Below are 12,082 nucleotides of genomic sequence, written 5' to 3'. Positions count from 1 at the left end.
TTCAGATTGTTTTCTGTTCTGGCCTGTAGACTGTCTGCCGAGGTTCAGGGATTCACTGTCCACACCTGAGTTCTTCCAGTGGTCTGAGTTTGCTCTTCTTTCAAGTTTCCCACCTAGTCAACTCATTAGTCTCTTTCTTCTCCCGGGTGAATGTAATAAACCCAAACACCTGTTTGCTAATAGACCCTGGAGCCTTGTATCACTTACTCTGCAAGGCTCCTGGTCACAGGCCCATAACCAAACAGTGTTCTGGAATAGTCCTAGACTTTCCCTCTCCCCAGCACTGACTGCTCTTGAGAATCATCTTTTCTCTCCCTGTAATGGCTACATTTTTCCGCACAGACACATGGAACAGGGTAACTACATTCTTTGGCCTGAAAGGAACACTGTTCTATTACACAGAGAAAAGGCCTGCCCTTCTCAGTTGGGAGAGGGGCCACAGAGTCCAGAAAAGAAGAATCTGTGGAATGGCAAATGGTCCACCAGGAATAGGAGTAGGGAGGTCAAAAGTTCAAAATGCAGAGCACTGGACTAGGTGACCTCTCAAGGGCCCTTTCAGTCCTATGTATCTATGATTTTACGAGGGAACTCAGCAAAACCCAGCAGAGAGCCCTGCACAGCCGCTGCTGCTCGATGAAGGCTCCAGAAGAACCCTACCCAAATATAAGTAGGGGCTGAAAGACAACAACATGATCAAAAAGAATTTCCGCACAGAGCTTCCACTTCATCGATGGATGGATGAATAGAAACCATCTTGGCCAGTTTCAGGCAGCAATTGATGAGGAGTTCAAGTGACTTTGTGGCATCATGGACATTGAGGGCACTGAACTCAGGAGAGAAAAGTCTTCTGTTCAGCCAGAGAGCAGTGGCAGCACAAACTCCAACATGCTGCTTAGTCCATGTGCCAAGGACCAACCATGAAAGCCTATCATCTGGGGTGAGAGCACATCAGACCCTATGTACCATTCAAGCTGTGGCTTCTCTTCTTAATCTGAGACTGTTGATGCTAATTGTGTTGGGGGATTTTGCAGTGTAGATTCTAGGTGGTATCCCTTGGGCTGTGATTTCCAAAGGAGGCTAAGGTAGTTAGGTACCCAGTTCTCACTGAAAGCTGATGAGCTTTGGATGGATGAGTCCCCTAAGCACCTTTGGAAATACTACCTTTTATTCTCAGGTTTCATATCATTGGCGAGGGACCAGTGGAGTTCAGTTCAGTTTTTGGGACTCTTTGGATGAGCAGTGGGGCTTGAACCCACCTGTTAAAAACTAGCCTCTGCATTAATATCTCTTCCTTTGCTTTCAGGTATGGCTGCACCTAACTCCCTCCTGTGGGCTGTTGATATCTTTGGGAGGGTTTACACTCTGTCTACCACTGGCCAGTACTGGGAGCTCTGTAAAGACCAACAGCTGGAATTCAAACGAGTCTCAGCTGTCAAAGAGTGCTGCTGGGGAATAGCGTGTGATCACCAGGTATATGCCTATGTATTCTCAAGTGATGTTCCAATCAGATACCAAGAAGAAACCTATGAGAATCAGGTATGTAAAGCCACAAGAACATTTGTTAAACTTACTGTGTGCTTGGCAAAGGGGGTTGCCAGGACTGTTGCCCAGTAGTAAGGGTGTGTGTTGTGTAATAAGAGTGGGCAAGAGGAACCTCGTATTTGGCTTTCAAAGTGAATGTGGCAGCTAGGGAAGGAATTCCAAGCTTCCTTGTCTGTGACCCATCTGGAATGTTGAGTGATTGTATTTATTCATTCATTTATTTAATCTCTATTGCATATTTCTAAAAAGCAGATTTTTGCAACAAGTAGCATTTGTATTTGTTTGAATTCCCAGAGAATGATCACCTTCCTAAAAGTCCTGCTAACTTCTTCCTCTTTCTTCCCCATGCAGACAGCATCCTTTTTGAGCACCAGCACCAGTCCCAGTTCAGATCATTCAGTCTAAGTCCAATGTTTTGTTTCCATCAGTGAGCAATACCTATTCCTTTATGAAAAAAAGTCACATGGAACTTAGCAGCAAAAAAACCTATTGAGTTATTTAGATTTTTTATTTCTGTAGGTTTAAAAAAATTGCAAGGAGCAGGTACAATTCCCCATTAAAATCTACAGTATCTTTTAAAAAACTGTAGGAATGTTATTGTCATGTTCTGTAGGGTGGCTCAGTAACAGCTGCTTCAGTAGAATGCATTCATAAATTGCTTTAAAAAAAAATCCAGAGACCCGCACCTGTAATGTAAAGGGTAAAGCTGGTATTGAGCTACAAATGCAAGATGTTTTTCTTCTTGCTCTTGCTTTCTATGTTTATCACTAGATAAAAGTAGTATAAAGAGCTCTGTTTTTATTTAAGCAAGGGTCAAGGGGTAGGCATATTTTCCTTTTTTTTATATATTGTCTCTTATTGACATAATTATGCACTGTGTTGTAGAACAGTCTTCCTTTTGTGAAAACATTTAAATTATCTTAATTAAATATGCATTGTCTGAATTGCTACTTGTATATTTTCCCTTTGTTTGGGCTCAACCATGAAATATAGAAATGGGAATTGTGAGGTTTGTCTGTAAGAACAAACCAAAGGAATCATAGCTATCAGACCTGGAATAATTGATAAAGAATGTGCAAAGGAGTTTAGCCTAATAATATTATATATAACCAATATTGAAATAGCTTGAATCATTTATGGTCTTTGCACCTCAGAGGTGTTAATACTAGACCTGGGACTATCTAATGTCACTGAGGCTACGTCTACACGTGCAGCCAACATCGAAATAGCTTATTTCGATGTTGCGACATCGAAATAGTCTATTTCGATGAATAACGTCTACACGTCCTCCAGGGCCAGCAACGTCGATGTTCAACTTCGACGTTGCTCAGCCCAACATCGAAATAGGTGCAGCGAGGGAACGTCTACACGTCAAAGTAGCACACATCGAAATAGGGATGCCAGGCACAGCTGCAGACAGGGTCACAGGGCGGACTCAACAGCAAGCCGCTCCCTTAAAGGGCCCCTCCCAGACACAGTTGCACTAAACAACACAAGATCCACAGAGCTGACAACTGGTTGCAGACCCTGTGCCTGCAGCATAGATCCCCAGCTGCCGCAGAAGCAGCCAGAAGCCCTGGGCTAAGGGCTGCTGCCCACGGTGACCATAGAGCCCCGCAGGGGCTGGAGAGAGAGCATCTCTCAACCCCCCAGCTGATGGCCGCCATGGAGGACCCAGCAATTTCGACGTTGCGGGACGCGGATTGTCTACACGGTCCCTACTTCGACGTTGAACGTCGAAGTAGGGCGCTATTCCTATCTCCTCATGAGGTTAGCGACTTCGACGTCTCGCCGCCTAACGTCGAAGTTAACTTCGAAATAGCGCCCGATGCGTGTAGACGCGACGGGCGCTATTTCGAAGTTGGTGCCGCTACTTCGAAGTAGCGTGCACGTGTAGACGCAGCTTGAGATAGCATGTTGGGTATAACTTCATGACAACTTTATTTGTTCATGGTTCTTTATGGTATTTTTTTTATATATATAAAAAAGCACTGGGCTTTGCGTGGTCTTTTTAAAAAAAATTATGAATAATATTTTTTTGTAAGTGAATTTGGGCAGGTTTGTCAGCTTTGGAAACCAAAGTCAGACAGTGTAGAGTAGGGATGTTAATGGTTAACTGGTAAGCTTCACCCTAAATGAATGAGCCTCACTGGTTATGGTTAACTGCTGGGGGCTGCTCCAGTCCGTCCCTGCTGCCCACTGTGGCCAGCTGAGTGCTCCAGCCCTGTGGGGCCTGCTGTGGATGGGGGGTGTGCTCCAGCGCCTCCCTGGCCACTTCCCCCCGCATTTAATCAGTTCCCCAGTTAAACATAATGTTTAACTGGTTAACTAATTAAACAGGATTATACATCCCTAGTATCAGAGAGGTAGCCTTGTTAGTCTGTAGCTTCGAGAACAAGAAATCTTGTGGCACCTTATAGACTAACAGATATTTTGGAGCATAAGCTTTTGAGGGCAAAGACCCACTTCATCAGATGCATGGGGGGAGGGGGAGGTTTCAGAGGGGTATTTAAAGAGTGGGGTCCCAGTATGAGGGAGGGCCAAAGCTGACAAGGTCTGTTCAGCAAGGTGGAAATGGCCCAGTATCAACAGTACTTATCAAAAGAGGAAAAAAAACAAGTCAGATCAGACGGGGGGATGTGAGCCTTTGTCAGAGTAGACATCACATCCCCCGTCTGATATGACTTGTTTTTTTCCTCTTTTGATAAGTACTGTTGATACTGGGCCATTTCCACCTTGCTGAACAGACCTCGTCAGCTCTGGCCCTCCCTCTTACTAGGACCCCTCTCTTTAAGTACCCCTCTGAAACCACCACCCCCACTCATGCATCTGATGAAGCGGGTCTTTGCTCACGAAAGCTTATGCTCCAAAATATCTGTTAGTCTATAAGGTGCCACAAGACTTCTTGTTCACATCCCTAGTAGTGAGCAACATGGCAAGTCAATTTCCCTAATCTGGCGGGATACCACTAAGGATCCGTCAAATGTATATGAATATGTATTCCCTCCCACAGGTCAAAACCTGTAGGTATTGTTGTTATCATGGAAGCCCACAGTTTAGGGCCCTTTCTCATGCTGCATCAAATGGCACGTCAAGCCCATGCAACATCTATCTCGAATTCACTGCAGTCAGTTTTCAGTCTCAGATGTCAGTGGTCCGTGTCTGTGGACCACAGTTTGAATTGCCATATGGGTGTGTCCCAGAGCTCAGGTTGCAGCCCAAGGCCAGACATCTGCACCACAACTAAACGGCCCCTTAACCTAAACCCCATGAGCCTGAATCAGCAGATATGGGTCAGCCATGTGGCTTTAATTGCAGAGTATACATACCCTCAGGCATTTTCACATTAGGAATGGGACTAAGAGCTCCTCAATCCATGGCCACTGGCCACTTGATAACTGTCAGGTGGATTGGCACTCATTGGCTACCACAGTGAGCTGAGCATGGACCAACACATTAGAAATAAAATGCTGCAAAAATGCTTTCTAGTACGTGAATGGGAAAACGTTTAGATGCGTCATATTTATTATTGCATGATCTTCAGTACAGGTTGTACCTCCACCGTCTGGCACCCTTGGGACCTGAGTGGCCCCGAAGAGGGGATTTGCTAGACGAGGGGAGGTCAGGCCTCCTGTCTGCCCTGCAGGAGTGCTGCTAGCCTACAGGCCAGGCTCCCCTCCTGGCCACCGCAGGATCCCCGTCCCCCAGGCTGCTGGGGATGGCGGGGGGAGGGCTGCATTCCTACTGGGCTCCCGGCCACGGGCTGCCAGGCTCCTCTGTCCCTGGTCAGGTTCCCGGCTGTTGAGAGGGTCCGTACCCCAGCTGGGCTCCCTGGCCCTGTACAGGCTCCCCAGTGCTGTGGGGCTGCTGGTGGGGCTCCGTGCCCCAGTCAGGCTCCCTACTTTCTCCTCATTGTGGGGCTCCAAGCAGGGCTCCCTGATCTGGGCTGGGCTCCCCAATCCCAGCCGGGGCTCCCTAGAGTGGGGCTCACTGACCCAGCTCCCAGCTCAGGGCTGCCCTGGTGTGCCACAGAGTGGGCTGCCAGCAGGGCTCCCAGGCACCAGCTCAGCAACTGGAGCTCTCTTGTCCAGGTGCTCTCTGATCCAGCAACACCTGTGGTCCTGCCGGAAGAGGGATGGTGCTGGATGAGAGTGCCAGCGGAGAGAGTGTCAATCTGTAATAGAGTAAACCATTGAGCAGCATCAGTTAGAGTGGCAGCCACCACATGCTTGTAAAATGAAGGCAAGATGGTGCATTTGCCTGCGTTGGCTTTCCCCTTTACTATTGTGCAGTGTAGCTGTAGCCCTGTCAGTCCTAGGATTTTAGACAGAGCAGGCAGGTGAGCTCAGATCTTTTACTGGCACAGTTTCTGACGGTGGGGAAGAAGAGCTCTCTGTATGCTCCAAAGCGTGTGTCTCTCACTCCCAGAAGTTGATCCAGTAAAAGATACGACCTCACCCGCCTTGTCCTCCTTAACGCCCGCATTAAAGGAAGGACACGTGCTTCAAAGTGCATGTGATCCAGCAGCTGGGAGCTGAAGGATACAATGAGATTAGCCAGCATTTGGATGCCTGCATGTTTCCCTAGTGGATCATTTCTGTTGAGGTGTGGAACAACACCAGTACGTCAAGGAAAAAGCCCAAAGCCTCATCAGTGACCTAACAAAGCTATGTGACCTCGAGTGATTATCTATACCAGTGGTTCCCAAACTTCTCAGCATCACACCCCACTTTTGATTTTTGAGAAACCCTCACGCCCCCCACCTCTTCTTTACCATCATCCAACCCCCCTTTAACAAAAAATTCAATTCGTAATTTGAAATAAACACAAAAGCTTGATATAAAAATGTTATTTAAAATTAAAAATAAGCACAAATCATTTTTCTTGGCTCCTTGTAGTTGCTTGGTGCAGCCCCAGCTGGCCAGCTGCCTGAGTACCATGCCAGCTGCCAGAGCTGCCCATGCTAGCTGCCTGCCCACCTGAGACCTGTGCTGCTAGAGCCACCTGTCCGAGCCCCACACCACCAGAGCCAGCCAACCGCTTGCTCGCTAGCCACTGGGGCCAGCTGTCCACCTGACCGCCGGCTGCCCAAGCCCCGCACTGCCAGGACCAGTCATCCGCCCACCAGCCACCCACCCCAGTCGCAGGCCAGCCAACTGAGCTGCACACCCGAGCTGCACGCCCAAGCCTCACGCTGCGAGGGCCAGACGCCCACCTGCCATCCCAAGCCACCTGAGCTCCACGCGGCCAGGGCCAGCCACCCTGCTCTGCTGGGACCAGCTGCCTGAACCCCACGTTTCCTGCAAGCTGGCCAGCTGCCCAAGCCCCACAAGCCCTGCGAGCTGCCCACCTGAGCCCTTGCCTTGCCCTCCCATGAAGCCGGGCACCCCAGCCCTTCATCTAACCCCATTCTCCTCCTCTTCCCCTCCAACCCACATTCACTGTCATTTGCAGAAGGCAGCCTGCTCCATGTGGGTCTTTGCTGGCTGCCTGCTTTTTACAGCAGCTGCGCCAGGTCACCCACGTAAAATGGCAGAGGCTGAGAACTAGAAGCGAAGGCTGGCTCTTCCTTCAGGTGGGGAGAGTGATGGGGGGGGCGGGGGCTGGGTTGCCTCATGCCCCCCCATTGGAATTTCTTCACTCCCCCAGTTTGTGAAACTCACGATCTATACCGTTTTTCTCCTTTCTGGCAGCGCTGGAATCCAGTCGGGGGCTTTTGTGAGAAATTAATGCCCAGCGATCGCTGGCAATGGAGTGATGTGAGCGGCCTAAAACATCAGCAGCTGGACAGTTTCACGTTGCCATCGCCACACTGGGAGTGGGAGTCTGACTGGTATGTGGATGAGAATATTGGAGGGGAACCAACAGAGAAAGGGGTAGGTGAACGCTACCGGCAAGGGATCCATTCTGGGAATCCACTCTGTAAAAGTAGAGGCACCTCTCTTCTTCTCTCAGCTGCTTCTGGCTGGGAATGCAGATCACTGTAGTAGAGTATTAGCAGGTGTCTTCCAGGGCTGTTAAAACCAATGGGAGTCTTTCTGTTAACTTCAAAGGGCTTTGAATCATGCCCTGAAGTGCTAGCAATTGGATGCTGTTATTTTACTGTAACATCTTTACTATTTACTGTGATATGCTTTGAGCAACAGTAAAATGCTTTTCTAGATCTTATTTCCCGGTAGGCATTGTGCAGAGGAGTTGAGCTATAGTTCATGAATGTCTATAGAGTTAGAAGATGTGCCAAGCAATTTGCGTTCTGCTTGTAGGAGTGTGCAGAATTGTTTTGAGCTACTGTTTTAATGCAGCCAGCTGCTCCCAGCCTTTCTGAAGGGAACTCTCTGTTTTCAGGGTTGGACGTATGCCATTGACTTCCCTGCTACCTACGCAAAAGATAAGAAATGGAATTCCTGTGTCAGACGTAGGCGGTGGATCAGATACAGGCGATACAAGTCACGCGATACTTGGGCAAAGGTCCTTTCTGTGTTTGTTTATTTATTTATTTAATTTATTGGCTCCAGTGTTCTAGGAAAGATGTGATGACATGAGAGTGGGAAGGTTGGCGCTGCAGTTGCTGTGGTGTGTGCATTCTGCACAGACCAGACTTTGGATTGTGCAGCTGCTGATCTGGTATCTGTTTCCAATGTTACAAACTGAAAGGTGGAATTTTTCAAAGGAACATAAGGAAACCAGATGCCCAAATCCAGCTGAAATTCAGTGGGATTTATTTTGGGTGCCTTTGAAAATTCCACCATAGTTTTGACTTATTTTCTTTTCGGACATAAAGGGCATCAGCTTAGACCTAAAGTCTGTGCCTGTAAATCAACAGGTGCAATACCGCAACCTCATACACACATGCAGGCATGAACAAGGAGAGAAATTCAGATCACGCACCCACTGGCAGTTAATACTATGTAATGCTTCATTTTCTGTGGGATTTTTCCCAGCATGTAACAGCCGTTTGGTGTTGGTTCACTAGCTGTGTGCCGTGCTAGCATGCATGGTTGCTCTTTGTGTGCCCTAAGAAGAGCGCACACAAAAGCAGGGATGGTTTATTTTAGTGACTGTAATGCTTGTGCAAGATGCTGGATTGACAGGTCTGGGAGCAAAAGTCTTCTATAAAGCCCTAGAGCAGGTATAGTGGAAGGAACAAGAGTGGTAAAAGTGAGATAAGCCCCTCACTTACCATTAAGCAGGTGTATGTGGGGTCAGGAATCCTTCTGTTGCTTGTCTCTAAATTTTTCTCACTCTCTTTGCTTCAGATAACATCCCATGATGATCCCAAACAGTTGCCAGATCCTTTCAACGATATCTCCCTTGGAGGATGGGAAATCACAGACGAACCTGTTGGCCGGTTGTCAGTCTGGGCAGTGTCCTTACAAGGAAAGGTATAGCTCTCTTTGTGTATGTTCCTTGTCTGCAGTGGTTTTGTAGCTGTTGTTGGTCCCAGGGAATTGGAGACACGAGGTGGATACAATAATATCTTTTATTGGGCTAACTTCTGTTGGTGAGAGGGAGAGAGAGATGAACTTTCCAGCTACACAGAACTCTCCTTCAGGGCCAGGAAAAGTACATAAGAACATAAGAATGGCCATACTGGGTCAGACCAAAGGTCCATCCAGCCCAGTATCCCGTCTGCCGACAGTGGCCAATACCAGGTGCCCCAGAGAAGGAGAACAGAAGACAATGATCAAGTGACTTATCTCCTGCCATCCATCTCCTGCCCTTGTACTGAAGGCTAGGGCACCATACTTTATCCCTGGCTAATAGCCATTTATGGACCTAACCTGCAAAAATTTATCGAGCTCTTTTTTTAAACCCTAATAGAGTCCTGGCCTTCACAGCCTCCTCCAGCAAGGAGTTCCACAGGCTGACTGTGCGCTGTGTGAAGAAAAATTTCCTTTTATTAGTTTTGAACCTACTACCCATCAATTTTATTTGGTGTCCCCTAGTTCTTGTATTATGGGAAAAAAATTTTCTATATTCACTTTCTCCACACCATTCATGATTTTATATACCTCTGTCATATCGCCCCTCAGTCGCCTCTTTTCCAGACTGAAAAGTCCCAGTCTCTCTAGCCTCTCCCCATATGGGACCTGTTCCAAACCCCTAATCATCTTAGTTGCCCTTTTCTGAACCTTTTCTAATGCCAATATATCTTTTCTGAGGTGAGGAGACCACATCTGCACACAGTACTCAAGATGTGGGCGTACCATAGTTTTATATAGGAGAAGTGTGATATCTTTTGTCTTATTATCTATCCCTTTTTTAATAATTCTGAACATCCTATTTGCTTTACTAACTGCCGCTGCACACTGCGTGGATGTCTTCAGAGAACTATCCACTATAACTCCAAGATCCCTTTCCTGATCTGTCGTAGCTAAATTTGACCCCATCATGTTGTACGTGTAATTTGGGTTATTTTTTCCAATTTGCATTACCTTACACTTACCCACATTAAATTTCATTTGCCATTTTGCTGCCCGATCACTCAGTTTGCTGAGATCTTTTTGTAGTTCTTCACAATCCCTTTTGATTTCGACTGTCCTGAACAACTTGGTGTCATCTGCAAACTTTGCCACCTCACTGCTTACCTCATTTTCTAGATCATTGATGAACAAGTTGAACAGGATCGGTCCCAGGACTGACCCCTGGGGAACACTACTAGTTACCCCCCTCCATTGTGAAAATTTACCATTTATTCCAACCCTTTGTTTTCTGTCTTTTAACCAAATCCCGATCCATGAAAGGATCTTTCCTCCTATCCCATGACCGCCTAATTTACATAAAAGCCTTTGGTGTGGGACCGTGTCAAAGGCTTTCTGGAAATCTAGGTATATCATGTCCACTGGGTGCCCCCTGTCCGCATGTTTATTAACCCCTTCAAAGAATTCTAATAGATTAGTTAGACACGACTTCCCTCTGCAGAAACCATGCTGACTTTTGCCCAACAATTCGTGCTCTTCTACATGCCTTGCAATTTTATTCTTTACTATTGTTTCTACTAATTTGCCTGGTATTGATGTTGGACTTATCGGTCTATAATTGCCAGGGTCTCCTCTGGAGCCTTTTTTAAATATTGGCATTATATTGGCCGTCTTCCAGTCATTGGGTACAGAAGCGGATTTAAAGGATAGGTTACAAACCACTGTTAGTAACTCCGCAATTTCACATTTGAGTTCTTTCAGAACCCTTGGGTGAATACCGTCTTGTCCTGGAGACTTGTTACTATTCAGCTTATCAATTAACTCCAAAACCTCCTCTAATGTCACTTCAATCTGGGAGAGTTCCTCAGATTTGTCACCTAAAAAGGCTGGCTCAGATTTAGGAACCTCTGTAACATCCTCAGCCGTGAAGACTGAAGCAAAGAAATCATTTAATCGCTCCGCAATGGCACTGTCTTCCTTGATTGCTCCTTTTATATCTTTATCGTCCAAGGGCCCCACTGCTTTTTTAGCGGGCTTCCTGCTTCTAATGTATTTAAAAAACATTTTACTATCATTTTTTTAATTTTTGGCTAGTTGTTCCTCAAAATCTTTTTTGGCTTTTCTTACTACATTATGACACTTAATTTGGGAGTGTTTATGTTCCTTTCTATTTTCCTCACTAGGATTTGACTTCCACTTTTTAAAAGCTGCCCTTTTCTCTCTCACTGCCTTTTTAACATGGCTGTTAAACCATGGTGGTTCTTTGTTAGGTCTCTTACTGTGTTTTTTTATTTGGGGTATACATTTAAGTTGGGCCTCTAGTATGGTGTCTTTAAACAGTTTCCATGCAGCTTCCAGGGATTTTAGTTGAGTTACTCTACCTTTTAGTTTCTGTTTAACTAGCTTCCTCATTTTAGTGTAATTCCCCTTTTTGAAATTAAATGCCGGAGTGTTTGACCGCTGCGGTGTTCTTCCCAACACAGGAATATTAAAAGTTATTATATTGTGGTCACTATTTCCAAGCGGTCCAGTAACAGTTACCTCTTGGACCAGATCCTGCGTTCCAGTCAGGACTAGATCGAGAATTGACTCTCCCCTTGTGGGTTCCTGTACTAGCTGCTCCAAGAAGCAGTCATTTAAAGCATCAAGAAATTTAATCTCTGAATCCCGTCCTGAGGTGACATGTACCCAGTCAATATGGGGGTAATTGAAATCTCCTATTATTACTGTGTTTTTTATTGTGATAGCCTCTTTAATCTCCCTTAACATTTCAGCAAGTACTTAGAGTGTCACAGCTAAATACAAGTTGGACCCAGAGGTGAAATGTGGGGGTGACCCCCTGTGGACATGCACCTCCAAGTGTTGTCCCTGGTCGCTCTCACCATCAGTGTCACCCTGCTTTTGGTGAGCTTCTTAGCTTATGCTGCTCTCAGATGGCACTGCCCCAGGAGAGGACTTCCCCCACACACACCAGAAGTGGCCCAGCACTTCTGTAGGAAGAGGTGTGTGCGAGCAGAGCAGGGGTGGGATGGACTGGAGCAGGGACATGAGATTGGTGGACTACCCTTCCACCACCCGCAATCCCTGCACTGGTCGCCTCTGGACCAAAAAGTTTAGCT

At 46.6% G+C, this 12,082-nt stretch overlaps 1 protein-coding gene across 5 annotated transcripts in view; it reads left to right on the top strand.

Annotated features, from left to right (window-relative positions):
- Positions 1-12,082, top strand: part of TECPR1 (tectonin beta-propeller repeat containing 1) — a 66,686-nt gene that overhangs the window by 26,936 nt on the left and 27,668 nt on the right. For all 5 annotated transcript variants that reach the window (XM_075011156.1, XM_075011152.1, XM_075011155.1 and 2 more), the window contains 4 exons: positions 1,304-1,536; positions 7,236-7,418; positions 7,888-8,010; positions 8,799-8,924. In XM_075011156.1, the coding sequence (XP_074867257.1) occupies positions 1,306-1,536; positions 7,236-7,418; positions 7,888-8,010; positions 8,799-8,924 (663 nt within the window). In that variant the 5' untranslated portion in view covers positions 1,304-1,305. The remainder of the gene's footprint in view (positions 1-1,303; positions 1,537-7,235; positions 7,419-7,887; positions 8,011-8,798; positions 8,925-12,082) is intronic.

Source organism: Carettochelys insculpta, chromosome 16 (assembly GCF_033958435.1).
Source record: "Carettochelys insculpta isolate YL-2023 chromosome 16, ASM3395843v1, whole genome shotgun sequence".
Classification (NCBI taxonomy): domain Eukaryota; kingdom Metazoa; phylum Chordata; order Testudines; family Carettochelyidae; genus Carettochelys; species Carettochelys insculpta.
Note: the sequence above shows the minus strand (reverse complement) of the source record. Positions and strands in the feature narration are given on the sequence as shown.